This window comes from Vipera ursinii (genome assembly GCF_947247035.1).
Source record: "Vipera ursinii genome assembly, chromosome: 1".
In the NCBI taxonomy this organism is placed as follows: Eukaryota; Metazoa; Chordata; class Lepidosauria; order Squamata; family Viperidae; genus Vipera; species Vipera ursinii.
The window spans coordinates 358,966,406-358,984,305 of NC_139512.1; the positions used below are offsets into that span (position 1 = coordinate 358,966,406).

The window sequence follows — 17,900 nt, forward strand, 5'->3', positions numbered from 1 at the left end:
CCAAAGGAACTTTTACTGAGAGACAGAGAAGGCAGGAACTCAAGTGAAAAGATTAGTTTAAACCCCCTTTTTCAAACCCCCTCCCAACTGCCCGGTCCGTACGCCACCAATCCCGAGGTGCGAATGTTGTGTAGCGGGTTCTTTGGCGTAGGAATGAAGACGAGGTAAGTGAGTACAGGAAAACTCATGGTTTATTTCGTGCAGAATCTGAACTGGGGAAATGGCTGCAACTAGCCGCAATATATAGTCTAGCCCCTAGGTGGCAGCCAATAGGTTTCAAGCAACCATTGCCGCCAATAGCAGCACTGGAGACTTGTAGTCTGGGTTGCTGGAGAGCTGTTGGCTGCTCCAGCAACCCACGTGGTATTACTAATGAGCCCAGTACATAACCGCGAAGGTGTGAGGAACTCCAGACGGACAGACCTGTGATAAGGAGATGGTTCCCAGGCCTCACATCCTTGGCAAGGCAGCGCAGATGCCCCAGGCTCTTCCCTCCCCCTCCCCCTCCCCTCCCCCAGGAAATTACACCAAAGCAAAGAGAAACAGAGTAAACAAAGCAAAGCATCTGGCAAGAGAGCCCCAAAGGTCCCCCCCTCCCATCACAACAGGGATCTAGAGCAGGGTCTTTACAAATCCAAAGTGCCCCGCCAGTTTAGAATCGTGGCAAGTTTGCATCGCCTTTAGTCTCCTGAGTGGCAGGGACGTACGACTGCGTCTCCCTCCGGGGCTTGCTGGAAAGCGAGGAGGGGGGTGGTGTGATCCAGGGGCTCCTTTGGTTTGCCCCCTCCTGGTCCAGGCTTGACCATTTCTGTTGTGGTACTATTATACTGGGGCAATCTCGACAAAAGGTCGGGCATAAAGTTCTTTCCCCCTTCGGAGGTAGTGGAGGGCAAAATCGAAGCCGTGAAAGTGCTGGGCCCACTGTGTGTGTTCGGGCGAGAGCTTCCTCGGGGTTTTCAGGGCTTCCAGCTGTTATGTTCCGTCCAGACCTGGAAAGGGATATTGCTTCCTTCTAGGAAGTGTCGCCACGTGAGGAGAGCCCACTTGAGCGCATAGGCAAGTTTTTCCCACGCAACCCAACGTTGCTGGCTTTCGGTCAACATTTTCGACGTGTAAGCACAAGGCTGCAGTTGGCCCTGGTCGGGTTTTTTTTTGGACCAATGCCACTCCCAGGGCCACATCGCTGGCATCGACCTGAATCATGAAAGGTTTTTCGGCATCCGGATGCTTCAAGACCAGTTTGGCAGAAAAAAGCCTCTGTAGCCTTTCGAAAGCAGCCTGGCCTTCCTTCGTCCATTCCAGCGGCTGGCTAGGTTTTGCTTTGTCCACCCCTTTTGTCTTGAGGAAGTCAGTGGTGGGGAGAGCAATTTGCACCAAGGAGGGGATGAACTGCCTGTAAACATTTGCAAAACTCAGGAAACTTTGCGCCTGCTTCCTGGTGTGGGGCGGTGCCCACTCTAATATAGCCCTCACTTTCTCTGGGTCTACCTCCAGCCCCTCGTGGGAGATCCAGTAGCCAAAGTAGTTGACTTTTTCTTGGTGGAATTCGCACTTGGGGAGCTTAGCGTACTGCTCAGCAGCCCATAGTTTCTTCAGGACCACTCTGACCAATTTCACACGCTTGGCTTTTGTTTCCGTGTTGTAGATTAATATGTCATCACGGTACACCAAGACACCCCCCCCTGTACAGGTACCCAAGCAGCACTTCATTTATCAGCTGCAAAAACACAGCTGCGGCCCCTTGCAGTCCAAATGGGAGCACCTTGAACTGAAAGCAGCCCAGGGGGCTGTTAAATGCAGTTTTCCATTCATCCCCTTCCTTAATTCTGACTCAGTACTATGGTTCACACAAGTCCACTTCAGAAAATATTTTCCGCCTTGAAAGATGGGCTAGAATATCTTGCATGAATGGGAGGCGGTACGCGTTTTCCACACACACACACGGCATTCCAATCAATATAATCAATGCAGAGACGAAGAGACCCATCTTTCTTCTCTAGGAACCGAACCAGGGCGCCCACTCTGGACTTATCCGGTTGTATGAAACCCCGGGCTAGGTTCTTGTCTATAAATTTCTGCAGTTCTTCTAGCTCCCTCGGGCTCATTGAGTACAGCTTTGGCTCCGGCAGCTTAGCCCCCGAGACAAACTCGATGGCGCAGTCTGTGCGCTGGTGAAGAGGGAGTTCATCTGCGCCCTTCTTTCTAAACACGTTGGCCAGGTCGTGGTACTCTCGGGGTAGGCCCTGCAGCAACTCTCTCTTCAAGGTAGTAGCCACCACCTCTTGGCCATGCTCCTGACTTGCTTGGGGCTGCAGCCCTCTGGGGGTTGCCCTTCCTTTGGGAAATTTAGAAGTCCCTTCCTCCAATCCACCTGTGGGTTCCACTTTTTGAGCCAGGACAGTCCTAGGACCGGGAACCGTTCCATCCCAGGCACCACGGTAAAAGTCGGTCTCGGAGTGGCTGCCCATGGTTAGGTCCAGGGCTTAGTAACCATGTTACTAACGTAACAACTGCAGAGGTTCACGTAACAACTGTAGCAAGAAAGGTCATAAAATGGGGGAAAACTCACTTAACAGTTGTCCCCAAAGAATATGTTTCTGCTATTTTCTGCAGCCTCTCTTTGTGGCCTCCCATTCTGCTGGGAGGGGGGAGCCTGTGGGGATGTTTTGCACTACCTACTTGTTGCCTGAGGAATTCTGGGAGTTGAAATCCACAAGCAGGGGTCTTCCAACTTGGCCCTTTTGTGACTTGTGGACTTCAACTCCCAGAATTCCTTAACTAGCGCCTGGCTGAGGAATTCTGGGAGTTGAAGGCCACAAATCATAAAAGGGTCGAGTTGGAAGACCCCTGCTTGTGGACTTCAACTCCCAGAATTCCACAGCCAGCGTGCCTGGCTGAGGAATTCTGGGAATTGAAGTCCACAAGTCATCAAAGGGCCGAGTTGGAAGACCCCTGCAGTAGCCCCTAATAAAAGTTCCTTTTGAGACGATGCCTGTTTGGAGAGTTCTGCTTTCTTGGGTGGCTTAGCTGAGGTGGGTCCTAACAACCACCATCCTGTTTAGCAACATAAATCTTGGGTTCAGTTGTGGTCGTAACTGAACTTTTTTTCAAACTGGGAAAGCTGGTCAATATCTCGCTGCCACGGAAGTCCAAGCCTGCTTCCTCGGACGAAACACCCGCGGCGCTCGGTAAATTCCGTGGGAAAGCAGCTTCCTCCAGTCGCTCGCGGGGAGGAGAGGGTTAAACAGAAAACGCGCAATAGAGCCTGCCTAATTTATCCCTTCTCGGTTGCCGTCAGGAAGGCGGGCCTCTCCTTGCTCATTGGTCAGCGCTGCCGCAGCGGTGAGGAGGCCCGATAGGTTCTTCTGAGCCCAGCCCCGCCCCGCCCATTTCTCCCCCCCCTGCCCTTCCTTAAGATGGGCAAGCGCTCCTTCACTCGGGGCGTGTTCCCTCGAGCCTTGGATTGGATGTTTCCCTTGCCGGTTAAGCGCGGCGCGTTTCCATTGGCTCGCCCGCGTTCCATGTGTCATAACCCCGCCCCCGCGCCGGCCAGGCTCGAAGGCGACTTCCGCGCGGAGCGATGGCGGCCGAGGCGAGAGGCGCGGCGGCCCGGGATGCGGCAGGTGCGGGGCCGAGTGGACGAAGTGGGAGCGGGGAGGGTCTCCCGTGCCGGGGCCCCCTGGCAGGGAGGGGGCGCGTGGGGGGGAGGGGCGGCCTGGGAATGAACGGGGGAACGGACGGAGCTTCCCTCCCTGCAGAGAAGGCGCGGGGCAAGCAGGCGGCCCTCTCCTTCGCCGCCATGGCCGTCCTGGTGGGGCTGCCCCTCTGGTGGAAGACGACCGAGACCTACCGGGCGGCGCTGCCCGACTCCGAGATCGCCGAGCTGGACGCGCTTCTGGTGAGCAAGGACGCCCTCCCCCATCATCCCCGGCCTCTTCGGTGGCTGTGGGCGGTGGGGGTTGTAGTCCAGGACCCCCTGGGGCGGGCTGGGTCAGAGATGGGCAGCTGTCAGCAACGTCGCCCCCCCACCCCCCGCCCCAGGACTCCCGTCAAAAGTTATCAGGTGCGGGCAGTCCTCGACTTACAGCCGCTCGTTTAGCGACTGGAGTTGCCAGCGCACTGAAAGTGGCCCGTGAGTGAGGGGCAGAATTGGGGTAGGGTCTTGTGTTCCCTCCCCTCCTCTTTGCTCCTCTTGGCCTGCTGGGGAGCCCCTGGCTGCAAACATCTGGGTGGGTGGGTCTCTCACTGCTTTGACCCTTGAGGTTGCGGCCACAGCCACAAGAGTTACAGGTGGTCCTCCAGTTACGGCCCTATTTGGAATCAGGTTTTCTGTGGCTAAGCAATGCAGCGTCCAGTTTTGAGACCTTTTTTGACACAGTTAAGCCCAAGAATCAGAATAGCGCCGGAAGGGGCCTTGGAGGTCTTCTAGTCCAAAGAGCCTTGGTGGAGCAGTGGGCTAATGCCTCCTTAAGTAACACCAGCTGCCTGCAATTAGCGCAGGTTCGAGTCCCACCAGGCTCAAGGTTGACTCAGCCTTCCATCCTTCCGAGGTAGGTAAAATGAGGACCCAGATTGTTGGGGGCAATTAAGCTGACTTTGTAATAATGCCGCTTGGGGGGGGGGGCTGAAAGCCCTAATAAGCAGGTATATACATAGAATGAAGGCTACTGCTAAGCTTGTAAGCCGCCCTGAGTCTTCGGAGAAGGGCGGGATATAAATGGAATTTTTTAAAAAAAAACCCTGCTCAGACAGGAAACCCTATACCATTTCAGACAAATGTCTGTCCAGTCTCTTCTTGAAAACCTCCAGTGCTGCAGCACCCACAACTTCTGGAGTCAAGGAGTTCCCCTGGTTAATTGTCCTCCTTGTCAGGAAGTTTCTCCTTAGTTCCAGGTTGCTTCTCTCCTGGATTAGTTCCCATCCGTTGCTTCTTGTCCGGCCTTCGGGGGCTTTGAAAAATAAGCAAATCGCTGCAGTTGTTAAGTGAATAACACGGTTGCTAAGTGAATCCGGCTTCCCCCATCCCCTGTTGGAAGCCAGCTTGGAAGGTCGGCAATCGTGACCCCATAACCTCAGGACACTGCAACCCTCGTAAGTGCATGCCACTTGCCAAGCATCCTCGGGATGCTGTATTGGTTATAAGCAGTATGTTTTAGTGCTCTTGTAACTTCCAGCGATCACTAAGCAGTTGGCCGTAAGTCAAGGACCACCTGTGTTTCAAAAGGGCCTGCCGGACGGAGCAGTCTGTGGATCCTGGTCGGGTGTGTGTGTGTGAGGCCAAGCCAGCAGGAAAAATCAGAAGAAGGCCTTTGGGGGGGGGCAATCCTTATTCGGGGGTGTCTCCTAGGGAAGCCAAGGAAAGGGGTCCTGGACTCCCCCCTTCCAACTGTTGCTTAGGTGGTGAAATGTGGATCGAAGCCGCCCGCAAGTAAACCACAGATCTCCTCTTGTGTCTGAAGCCACATTCCTAGTTTTAACCTACATCCGGAGCCCTCTGCACATCTTGGCCGGCAGCTCCCGTGATTCCCACCTGGCTCGAGGACAGGGACCCCCTGGCTTTTGCGTGGGGCCGTGTCTCCCTCTGGCTAACGGGGCATTCTCTGATCCAGTTCCAGCTGATGGTGCCCGTCTGGGTGGTGTTTGCCAAGGGAGTCCTCCCGAAAGAGCAGGAGCGCAAGGTCCCCTTCAGGCAGGTGCAGGAGATGGAGATTCCCGTGAATGGTAAGGGGTCCTGGGTTAGGGGGCAGCGGGGGCTTCCTGCTCCTGACCTGGGGCCGGCCAGGCTGGCCTTTCAGCCAGAGCTGCAGGGCTGAGCGACACTTTGAGCCCGGGCTCCCCACTCCTCCCCTGGTGCTGTAAATGGCTGGGCCACCTGGGCTTATAAGTTTGGGGTCAGGCATCCCAGAGAGAGAGAGAGAGAAAGAAAGAGAGAAAGAGGGAAGGAAAGAGAAAGATAAAAATAAAAAAGAGGAGGAAGGAGAGAAAAAGACGGAAAAAAGAGGTGTCAGAACCGGTATCCTAAAGGGGCCCCTTCTTTATCTTTAACTCAAAGCCTTTCTCTCTCTCCTTCCTGGGTTCTGCCATTCTCCTGGAGGGGAGGGGGGCAACGCTTGAGGGTTATTGCCTTGACTTCCTCCATGGCTACTTCGCTGTTGATGCATAGTCCTTCTGCGAACTATCTCCCTCCTTGTCGTCAGCTAGAAAGCGGGGAGAAGGAAGGAACGTACCTCTGGCAACTGGTTTATCTCCGCGTGCAAGGGAGGGTGCAAAAAACCGACAAAGCGTCTCTGCAGCCCGGAGAGGGTCTGATGGGTCCCCCACTCCCCCGGCCCCGCAACGGACTTAACACCTGGGGATTGGCCTGCTTGAACTGACCGGATGAACTGTGGGGTGGAGTTTTGCTTTAGGACACTTTTAACCTGTCGATCTGCGCGGGAAACCCTCAGATCCTGTCTATCGTGCCTGCTATCAGCTTCTCCTAATAAAAGCTCCTTTTGGAAGAAACTGCTTCCATGAGTTCTGCTTGCTTAGGATGAAGTATTGAAGTGGGCCCTGACGGAAGGAAGGGAAAGCAAAAGAAAGAATGAAAAAGAAAAAAAGAAAGAGAAGAGATAAATTGGAAGTAAAAGCGGACAGGTAAAGAGAGAAAAAAAGAAAGGGCGATAGAAAGAAAGACAAAAAGAAAAAAGATGGAGAGAGAGAGGGAGGGAGAGAGAGAAGGTCCAGAGTAGATTACCAGCTTCCATCTCACCTGTGCCGCATGCAACTTCCTCTGCCAAGAGAAAGGCGGCAGCGCCAGTCAGCGTGGGCACCTACATCCAGGATGCCAGAGGTGCGGGCAAAACATAGTTTTCGTGACAGTGAAATGGACAGCATAGAAATGCATTAAATAGGCAGTTGCTCCCACTGGCCGCTGCAGCCCCTGGCCCCCATCTCGCCCTGGGGCGCTTTGACCCTCCTGAACATCCTGCTCCCAATAGGACGCAGCACCGGTTCTTATCCTTCGCCAGGTGTTTCATCCTTCCCCCCTTTTGTTTCAGCCAAGACAGGTGTGGTTGCGCGCTACGACCTTTCCTTCCGCCAGGCCACTTCCCCGGAGCAGGCCTTCCTGTCGCTGGCCTCGGTCCAAGGTAACGGCTGAGGGTGGGAGGGGGTCCAGCTACGGCTCTGGTTTGGACGGGGGAGGGGAGCTGTCTGGCTCCTACAGGACCACGGAATGGAGGCAGCCTCTGGGCCAGGGGACCTGCTTCCCGGAGCCCCCTGTGTGCCAGCAAAGGGGCCCTTAAGGGTGGGGGGGGTCCCCTGGGTCTCTGAGCGTCACCCCTCCTTTTCCTTCCAGAGGCAGACAAGGGGCTGCAGCCGGCGGAAGGGCTGCCGGTGGGATCCCTCACCATCTACGTGGTTCCCCCCAGCTCACCTCTCCTGCCCCAGGTAGGCGGTCTGGCGCCCTCCCGGCTCCACCCCTGGCTCTGAGTAGCCTGCCTTTGGGTGGGGTGGGGTGGGGAAGGAGGTAGCTGAACACCTCCCATAGCCAGCAAGCGAGAGGGGGTGGGGGTAGAAGCAGGTTCAAACGAACGACAGGTGTCCCGCCTTGGCCTACTTTAAGACCTGTGGACTTCAACTCCCAGCATTCCCGAGGCAGCAGCGCGTAAAGTGGGCAAGGTAGGAACAGCCCTGCTCTAGAGGCTGGCATTCCCGGCTCTATTGCAGCTTCTGGGGGATCTAGAAAGACCCTAGAGCAGGGGTCCTCAACCTTGGCCCCTTTAAGACTTGTGGACTTCAACTCCCAGAATTCTGGGAGTTGAAGTCCACAAGTCCTAAAGTGGCCAAGGTTGAGGACCCTTGCCCTAGATAGATGCTATGTGGCTTAAGAGGGCAAACCAAAGTCTGGGAGATGACGGACAGACAGACATTCAATTTACAGACGGTCCTCGACTTAACGACCATGGCTGAAACCAGATTTCACTTGCTTTTTTTTTCTTTTTTCTATTTTTTTTAAAAATTAATGTTCTATCATTATATTTGATTAGTGCTCGATAAACATCGTGTTGTCTGGGTTAGTTTTCTTTGCTGAATAATACAAGTGACGTTCTTCGTCTCTACTCCTTGTTTTTCCCAACCCTTGATAAAATACAGAATTTTCCCTCCCCGCGCAAGACGATTTCTTTGGGCTAATAGCCAAAAAGGTTCCCGTGCTTCCGGCATTTCCTTGGATAACTTTTGGGAAAAAAGCCTGCATGATTTCTAAACAGTTCCAGCAGCGCTTTGGGCGGCCTTCCCCGCCGTTTTTGCCAGAAAAGCCCCCAACTGGCCAAAGGTGGGCCGGGGTTGGGCTGGCGCAGATTCTCCTGGGGGGGGTGTCAGTCGGTCATTCGGCCCCGTCCAGCTGGCTGAGGGCAGTCAGGCCGCTCACATGTCTGCGCGTTTTCCCGCAGGGGACGGAGATGTACCTCGGGAAGCACCGGAGCGCCATCCTCAGGGCCCCCCCGGGGGCCAAGGACGTGCTGGGGGCCCTGACTGAGCGGTTGCAGCAGCTGGTCCAGGCCATGTCCTTCACCCCCGAGACCCTCGTGGAGGCCCTGGCTGACCGGGTCCCGCTGGGCCAGCCGGGGGCTGAGTGGAAGCGTCCCTTCAAGTCCAGTTTTGGTATGGCCGGACCCCGAAAGGGGAGGGGGAGCCAAAGGAGAGGAGGACAGCCCCCCCAATCCCCTGCAGCAATCTCCTTCTCCTGAAGGGTTAAACCCCCCCCCCCCGGATGCCTGCGTTAAATTAAAATACAGGGAGTCTTTTTTATTATTATTTTAATTCCATTTATATCCCGCCCTTCTCGGAAGACTCAGGGCGGCTTACAAGCTTAGCAGTAGCCTTCATTCTATGTATATACCTGCTTATTAGGGCTTTCAGCCCCCCCCCAAGCGGCATTATTACAAAGTCAGCTTATTGCCCCCAACAATCTGGGTCCTCATTTTACCTACCTGGGAAGGATGGAAGGCTGAGTCAACCTGGAGCCTGGTGGGACGCGAACCTGCACTAATTGCAGGCAGCTGGTGTTACCTAAGGAGGCATTAGCCCACCGCTCCACCAAGGCTCCACCAGAGTCATCAATTTACAACCATAGTTGAGGACAAAACTGTGGCTGTTAAGTGAATTCGCAAGTTTCCGGCAATCCTCGCCAGTCGTGCACCAAGAAAACATCCGGAGGTTTTTAACCGGAGACTGGACAGCCGTTTGTCTGAAATGTTGCGGGGCTTCCTGCCTGAGCAAGGGGTTGGACTAGAGGACCTCCGAGGCCCCTTCCAACTCTCTTATTCTGTTAAAGGTAGCCCTCAACGTACGACCATGACGGAGCCCAAAGTTTCTGTCGCTAAGTGAGACATTTGTTAGGTGAGCTTTGCCCTGTTTTATGACCTGCCACAGCAAGTGAATCACTGCGGCTGTTAAGTTAGTAACCCGGTTGTTAAGTGGATCTGGCTGGTTGGAAGGTGGCAAAAGGGGGACCGTGACGTGACCCCGGGACTCTGCGACCGTCACAAATACGAGTCAGTGGCCAAGAGCCTGAATTTTGATCGCGAGACTGCGGGGCTGCTGCTGTAAGTCCGAACGGTCATGAAATGACCGGTTGTAAGTCGAGGACTGCCTGTATTCCATTATGAAGCTGTTGGGTGGGTCCCAGGTGTCCCACCCTGTGCCAAGCCTCTTGAGCGTGAGAGAAGGCAGGCTGCATGCAGGACCCCAGCCCAAGCACGCACACAGACACACACACACATCCTGGTTGATGGCAACGCCAGCCGCACTCGCACAGCCCAGCTGGTGAGCCAAGATTAGAAGGAGAACCAGGAATGTTGGCTTAAGCAGCGGTCAGCAAGGCCCAGCCTCTCCATCTTAGAAAGTCCTCAGGTTTCTACCGCCATTTTTTTAGCAACAGATAGAAGTTCCACCAGCACTGGGAATAAGTGACTTAGAACTGGTCCTCACACTTATGACCGTTGCGGCGTTCTCCACAGCCACGTGGTCAGAATTTGGGCATGTGGCGTCTGGCCTGGACCTAAGAGGGTTGCCACCCGCTCGGCTCCCCTGGCTGCCCTTTGCCCCCCTTCCCAGCCGGCTCCCCCCACGAGCCGAGTCGGTGGCAGAAGTTGGATTCGCTTAACGGTTGCGTGAGTCACTCATTGATGGCTCTGATTCACTTAACAACCGTAGCAGAAAGGTTGAAAAATTGAGTGTGACTTAACGGCCGCCTGCCTTAGCGACGGAAATTCTGCTCCCAGCAATGGATATAAGCAGAAGGCTACCCGTATGCGATTGCCCAGTTGCAGTCCTCGACTTATGACAGTTCGTTTAGTTATTGTTCAACGTTACAATGGCAGTGAAAAACCTGACTGGCATGTATTTACTACAGCTACAGCGTCCCCAGGGGTGTGTCACGTGGCCCCCTTTTGCGACCTTCTGACCAGCAAAGCCAATGGGGAGAAGCCAGATTCACTTAACGACCGTGTGACTAACCTAACAGCTGCAGTGATATGCTTAACGACGGCAAGAAAGGTTGTAAAATGGGGCAGAACGAATTCACCTAACAAACGTCTCACTGAACAATAGAAATTTTGGGTTGAACTGTGGTCATACCCCGAGGACTACCTGTAAACAGAATAACAGATCTGGAAGGGGCCTCAGAGGTCCTCTAGTCCAACCCCCTACTCAGGCAGGAAGCCGTGCACACCATTTCAGACAAATGGCTGTCCAATCTCCGGTTAAAAACCTCCGGGTGTTTTCTTGGCGTGCGACGGGTGAGGAGGGCTAGAAACAGGCCAGCTTGGAAGGGTAGTGCATGCGAATCCTGCCAGGCACGGAGGTCTGATGTGGTCCTCGGAGGACCTGGCCTGATCCCGTCCTCACAGGATGACTGGGCAGTGGGACTCGGCTTAGGAAAAGTGAGGTGCCTTGGTGGTGAGCCTGGGGAGACTCTTGACCCCCCCACTCTCGGTTCCCCCCCAGGGTACGAGATCACCTTCAGTTTGCTGAACCCGGACCCCAAAGCCCACGACGTGCGCTGGGACATCGAGGGAGCCCTCCGGCGCTACGTAAAGCCGCTGCTGGAGAAGCTCAGCCCGCTGGCCGAATTCTCGGTGGACTCGCAAGTGGGTGAGGCCAGAGGCCGTGGGGTGGCGGGAGCCGGACCCCCTGTGAGGCCCAGGCTGATGGGCCCTGCTCTTTCTCCCCGGCCCCAGATCCTCTACTACGCAGTGTTGGGAGTCACGCCCCGCTTTGACCCCGCCACCGCCAGCTACACCCTGAGCGTACAGAGTCTCCCCCACGTCATTAACCCCGTGGAAGCCCGGCTGGGTAAGCAAGGGGGATGCCGTCTGGGGGGCTCCGATTGGGACCCCCGATCTCGGGCAGGGGCCAGCCTTGGGAAGTGGTTTGGTGGCTGCGTTGCTGGATCAGATAATAATTTATTGGTTCTACTTTAATTAAAAATTAGCAAGAACGGACGGAATGGAGGCCACCAGGAGATCTGGGGTTGAAGTTTAGGCTGGGTAGGAAAGGCCTCTTGCCTACGGTTGCCAAGAAGCCTTCAGAGACGGGCCCATCCGTCCGTCCATCCATCCATCCATCCATCCATCCATCCATCCATCTATCTCAGCCAAGTGATTTTGCGTGGCTCACAATTTTAAAACTATAAAACAGTTAAACACAATTTTAAAAAAATTGCTTCAAACTCAGCCCAGGCTGCTTCTTCATTGAGCCCATAAACCTGGATGAATTCTGTAAACCAGTGTTTCTCAACCTGGGCACGTTTAAGATGGGTAGACTTCAACTCCCAGAATCCCCCAGCCTGTAAAGCTGGCTATGGAATTCTGGGAGTTGAATTCCATCCATCTTAAACTTGGCCAGGTTGAGAAACACTGCTGTAAACCAAACTTGATTTAAACCTTTGTTGTTTGAATGCAATCTCATTTTTCAGGAGTCCAAATATCATCCCTGCAAGGACTTTAATCACCTGTCAACAGTTCCCAAGCATGGTGCTTTCCAGGCTGGGGATGATGGGCTTCAGGAGTGCCCAGAGGCAGCCTCGGTGCAAGAGGGGTTGTGGCCCCGAGCCGCTTGGGCCATCTTGGGAAAGGTCAGCAGGCCTAGACCAGTGTAGCTCAACCTTGGCAACTTTCAGACCCCAGAATTCCCCAGCCAGCATAGCCTCTGGCCGCCAGATATGGAGAGACGGCTGCTGGGCATGTGCAGAGAGAATAATAATAATAATAATAATAATAATAATAATAATAATAATAATAATAATAATAATAATAATAATAATACTGGCTGCTCAAGAACAAGCACTACAAACTAATGCCATGAAAGCGAAGATACAAAAATCTACTGACAATCCAAATTGCCGACTTTGCAACAACAAAGCTGAAACTGTTTCACATTTAATATGTGAGTGCAGCAAAATCGCGCAAACTGATTGCAAAGCAAGACATGGGCATTGTGTAAAAAATACGACTTGCCTGTGTTGGGAACATAGGGTGGAAAAAGTTGTCGAGAATGAGAGGGTGAAGATCTTGTGGGACTTCCGAATACAGACAGATCGCCATTTGGAACACAACACGACGGATATCGCAGTCCTAGATAACCGAAGCGTACAGCTGATTGATATCGCTGTACCAGGAGATGCCAGAGTCGAAGAAAAAGAACTGGAAAAAATTACGAAATACAGCGACCTGGCCATCGAAACTACGCGATTATGGATGAAATGTGTAACAGTGACACCCATTGTCATCGGGGCACTGGGAACTAGGTGCAAAAACTTTGCAAAATACATCAAGAAATTGCAGATTCCTGCAATAACTCCAGCAAAGCTACAAAACATCTTACATTTTAAGGAGTTACCTGGTTGATACCTAGGACGTTGGCAGCAACCCCCATCAACCATTAGTGCCAGTCAATTTGAGTGTTCAGTTGACTTGAGTTTCATGTTTTATGAATAAAAGTTTTTATAATAATAAACAACTTTGGAAGGGACCTTGGAAGTCATCTAGTCCAACCCCCTGCTCAGGCAGGAAACCCTATATCATTTCAGGCAAATGGCTGTCCAGTCTCTTCTTAAAAACCTCCAGTGTTGGAGCATTCACCGCTTCTGGAGGCAAGGAGTTCCACTGGCTAATTGTCCTCCCTGTCAGGAAGTTTCTCCTTAGTTCCAGGTTGCTTCTCTCCTTGATGAGTTTCCATCCATTGCTTCTTGTCCTGCCTTCAGGCGCTTTGGAGAATAGCTTGACTCCCTCTTCTTAGGGGCAGCCCCTGAGATACTGGAAGACTGCTATCCTGTCACCCCTCGTCCTTCTCTCCATTAAACTGGACGTGCCCAATATAGCATAGCTAGCTGGGGAATTCTGGGAGTTGAAAGCCGGAGATCTGAAAGTTGCCACGGCTGAGAAAGGCTGCCCTATAGAGCGCCCCAGAGAAACGCCTGTCCCACTTTGAGCTTGGAGACCCCCTCCACCACTCGGGGCTCTTCCTCCATGTGAGTCCAGCTGTCCAGCTGCCCTCGCCAGCCTTTTTGCCCTCGGGCACCGCCGAGAAAGGGGCCACCTGCGTGGCACAGGTGAGCGCGACCTGCCGGCCTTCCTTGGCAGGCTCCAGCGCTGCTTCGCTCTATCCGGTCCTCAACTTCCTGCTCTACGTCCCCGAGCGGCTGCATTCGCCCCTCTACATCCGGGGGAAGGAGGGGGCCGCGGTGCCCACCAACGCCTTCCACAGTCCCCGCTGGGGCGGGATCATGGTGAGGAGCGCGGCGGCTTCGCGGTGCGTTGCCCATCAGAATTAATTTGGGGGGGGGGGAGGGTTGGACCAGGTTTCTGCCCCGGCAAAGGGCAACCGAGGGGGCCCTTTGGTGGCACCTGGGGGCCGCAAACTCTGCTTCTCTGCTCTTAAGCTGCTGCCACTCTTTGCCAGGTCTACAATATTGAGCCCGGAGATGCCAACGAGACCTCCTTGCCCAGGAAGGTGGAGGTGGACATGGTGCGCACGATGGAGGTCTTCCTGGCCCAGCTGCGGTGAGCACAACGTCGGGGTTTTGCGGTGGGGGGAGCGGCTGTCTCGGTTAAACTCTCTGTTCAGGCAGGAGAAAGTTTCCTAAAGCACTCCCCTTGGTTTAATGCAATCAGAGGGGGCCTAAGAGGTCATCTAGTCCAACCCTGTTGAATTCAGGGAATCCGAGTCTGCTTAAGGACTGAACAGAGATGAATCCTCCTCATCTCTAGTTCTGGCTTTGTGGGGGGCGTCCCCCCCCCCCCGATAGAGGTCTGTCATTCCGCTGGGGCAAAGGTGGGGAACCTTGGCTCTTTTATGACTTGCGGACTTCAACTCCCAGAATTCCTGAGCCAGCATGGCTCAGCTTGGAAGCCTTTCCCTTTCCCCTCAGCATGGCTGGCTCAGGAATTCTGGGATTTGAAGTCCGCAAGTCATAAAGGGGCCAGGTTTGAAGACCCCTGCTCTAGGATCAGGAGGGGGTGGCCCTTGCTCATAACCTCTGCCTCTCCTGTTCATCCTGTCCCAATGCTGAAAGGCCCTGGCCTGCCTCGGCCTGCTCTTCCCCACATTCCGCTGAAGCCTTCCCTCAAGGTTCCGGCTCCATTTTCCTCAGCAGATTCAGGCTCCGATGGGGAGCGGGGGCGTGACACAGTCCTTGACTTACAACGGCTCATGTAGAGACCGTTTGAAAAGTGACGTAGGACCGTTTTTCACACTTACGACCCTTGCAGCATCCCCACGATCATGTCATCAAAATTCAAAGGCTCGGGAACTGACTCGTATTTATGACGGTCGCCGTGTCTCGGGGACACGCGATCCCCTTTTGCAACCTTCTGACAAGTAAAGTCAATGGGGGAAGCCGGATTCACTTAACAACCACGTTGCTCACTTAACAACCGCAGTAATAGTCACTGTGGCCGGAAAGGTCATAGAATGGGGCAAAATTCACAACCTGTCTCGCTTAGCAACATAAATTTTGGCTCCATCGTGGTCGCAACTTGAAGACTGCCTGTATTGGGTTGGGCAGTTGTACACCAAGATTTTTTCCCATGTTCCCCCCCTTTCAGTGATTGCTAATTCCCCCTAGTGGCTTGCATGGAGGGCCCGGGGTTATTGCTATGGGTCTGCCCTCCTCCCCACATCAGCTTTTCCAACAGCCCCCAGGGAAACCTCTGGCCACCTGACTGCTGGCCGGTTCTGCCACTGCCATAAAGCAGCCGGGCTCTGCTGCCCCCCTGGGGGTTCTCTGCCCCCCCCTAGGCCTTCTCCCCAAAACCTCTGGGGGCACAGCAGCCCAAATTCAGCCACCTCCTGATGCCTTGCTTGCCCCATCCCCAGACTACTGTTCGGCATCTCCTCCGGCCCACTGCCAGGAGGGGCTTTGCTGGAGACCCCCGGGAACGAGGGCCTGACGGACTGGGAGCTGGACCGCCTGCTGTGGACCCGCACGGTGGAAAACGTGGCCACCGTCTCCACCACGTTGACCTCGCTGGCTCAGCTGCTGGACAAGATCAGCAACATTGTCATCAAGGACGACGTAGCCTCGGAGGTACAGGGAGGGGCACGTGGGGGGTCAGTGGGGACCTCCCAGAGGTGGGGTTCAGGGGTCACAGCCTTCCTCAGGATGCCAAGTCGGTGCCTTGCCCTCTCCCGCAGGTCTACCGCGCCGTGGAGTCTGCCCGGCAGGCGATGACGGAGCTCAGCCTGGGTCACCTGGACTCGGCGTTCCAGGCCAGCAAGGCTGCGGCCACCTCCTCCGAGCGGGCCTTCTTCGACCCCTCCCTCCTGCACCTGCTCTACTTCCCCGACGACCAGAAGTTTGCCATCTACATCCCGCTCTTCCTCCCCATGGCTGTCCCCATCCTCCTCTCTCTGATGAAGATGGTTTGGGAGAGGAAGCAGCGGCAGAAGGAGTCCACCAAGGTGGACTGAGGGGCTTCTGGACACCCAGGCGGGGGGGGCGGACTCTTGGCCGGGCATCTGCCCTAATGGTGGTAGGTCCGGCCAGCATGGCGGACTGCCCGTTGAGGAGAGGAGCGTTTCCACTTGGCTCCTTTTTAAAAAGAGCACATCCCTTTCGCTGCAAACGAGCCCAAAGGACTTCAGAAGCTCTTCTTATTGCTGGCCAGGCTGGACAGAGAGGCGACGGGCGGGTTTCCTGCAAGGGTCAGCTGCACGGGGTGTGTGTGTGTGTGTCTCCCTCTCTTGAAATTGCCCAACTGATGCAGTGAGGCCTCTTGGAGGGCACAGTCCTTCTCCCCCACCCCAAGCCCCCCAAACCAGAATGGGAGGTCCCCCCTTTGCCTCCCGAGGAAATGTCGGATCGATCGTCCATTAAAGTTGGGTTGGCTGACCGGCGGAAGCTCTGAGCCTCTTTCGCAGCTGAACTGTGTTTTTTTGGAGGGGGGGCTGCCAGTGAGGAGGGTGTCAAGAGGCTGCTTGCAAAGAAGGAAGGCCAAAAGCAAGTTTGCTTGTTTGTTAATTTTCTGTGCCTCCCAGCTCACTGAGGACGGCTTACGATATGAAAAGTAAAAATGGGCCTAGGTCTTAAGGCCCCAAGGAGGTTCTAGTCTTGGGTGTCCAAGCTTGGCAACTTTAAAGCCTATGGACAGTTTGATTGATTGATTGGTATCTCGCATTTATTATTTTTACAAATAACTCAATATCACAGTAGTCCAAGTCTATGCCCCAACCACCGGTGCTGAAGAGGATGAAATTGACCGGTTCTATGAAGCCCTACAGCACCTTATAGAACTAACACCCAAAAATGATGTCCTTATCATCATGGGGGATTGGAATGCTAAAGTAGGAAGCCAAAAGATAACTGGAATAACAGGCAAGTTTGGCCTTGGAGTGCAAAATGAAGCAGGGCACAGGCTGATAGAATTCTGTCAAGAGAATACGATGGTCATAGCAAACACTCTTTTCCAACAACCCAAGAGACGGCTTTACACATGGACATCACCAGACGGTCAGCACAGAAATCAGATTGACTATATGCTCTGCAGCCAAAGATGGAGAAGCTCTATACAGTCAGTAAAAACAAGACCAGGAGCTGACTGTGGCTCAGACCATGAGCTTCTCATTGCAAAGTTTAAGCTTAAACTGAAGAAAGTAGGGAAAAGCACTAGGCCACTCAGGTATGAATTAAATCATATCCCTGTTGAATATACAGTAGAGGTGACAAATAGATTTAAGGAATTAGATCTGATAGACAGAGTGCCTGAAGAACTATGGACGGAGGTTCGCAACATTGTACAAGAAGTAGCAACCAAAACCATCCCAAAGAAAAAGAAATGCAAGAAAGCAAAATGGCTGTCTGAGGAAGTGTTGCAAATAGCTGAGGACAGGAGGGAAGCGAAAGGCAAGGGAGAAAAAGAAAGATACGCCCAATTGAATGCAGAATTCCAAAGAATAGCTAGAAGAGATAAGAATGCCTTCTTAAATGAACAATGCAAAGAAATAGAAGAAAACAATAGAATAGGGAGGACCAGAGATCTTTTCAAGAAAATTGGAGAGATGAAGGGAACGTTTCATGCAAAAATGGGCATGATAAAGGACCAAAATGGCAGGGACCTAACAGAGGCGGAAGAGATTAAGAAGAGGTGGCAAAATTACACAGAAGAACTATACAAGAACGAGCTTAACGTCCCTGATAATCACAATGAGGTGGTCACTGACCTCGAGCCAGACATCCTAGAATGTGAAGTGAAGTGGGCCTTAGAAAAGCTGAGCAACAACAAAGCTAGTGGAGGTGACAGTATTCCAGCTGAGCTATTCAAAATCTTAAAAGACGATGCAGTAAAAGTGCTACACTCAATTTGCTAGCAAATTTGGAAAACTCAACAGTGGCCACAGGATTGGAAAAGATCAGT

General features: G+C 53.6%; 1 protein-coding gene across 2 annotated transcripts; it reads left to right on the top strand.

The window, feature by feature from the left end:
• The first annotated feature begins 3,539 nt into the window (after positions 1-3,539).
• On the top strand, positions 3,540-16,378 carry PIGS (phosphatidylinositol glycan anchor biosynthesis class S). Of its 2 annotated transcripts, none has more exons than XM_083379744.1 (12): positions 3,540-3,623; positions 3,759-3,898; positions 5,610-5,721; positions 7,041-7,130; positions 7,340-7,431; positions 8,436-8,646; positions 10,993-11,135; positions 11,226-11,340; positions 13,629-13,774; positions 13,948-14,048; positions 15,364-15,574; positions 15,682-16,378. In XM_083379744.1, the coding sequence occupies exons 1-12, from the start codon at positions 3,581-3,583 to the stop codon at positions 15,955-15,957; spliced, it is 1,680 nt and encodes a 559-aa protein (XP_083235870.1). In that variant the 5' UTR covers positions 3,540-3,580; the 3' UTR covers positions 15,958-16,378. The 2 variants fall into 2 exon arrangements, with proteins under 2 accessions (XP_083235870.1, XP_083235871.1); XM_083379745.1 differs by having other exon boundaries at positions 3,606-3,623; positions 3,764-3,898.
• The last annotated feature ends 1,522 nt before the right edge of the window (positions 16,379-17,900 follow it).

Coding starts and splice junctions, on each gene's coding strand:
- PIGS (XM_083379744.1), top strand. CDS start 3,581: ATGGCGGCCGAGGCGAGAGGCGCGGCGGCCCGGGATGCGGCAG. Junction 8,647..10,992: donor TCCCTTCAAGTCCAGTTTTG/GTATGGCCGGAC, acceptor GTTCCCCCCCAG/GGTACGAGATCACCTTCAGT. Junction 15,575..15,681: donor AGGACGACGTAGCCTCGGAG/GTACAGGGAGGG, acceptor CCTCTCCCGCAG/GTCTACCGCGCCGTGGAGTC.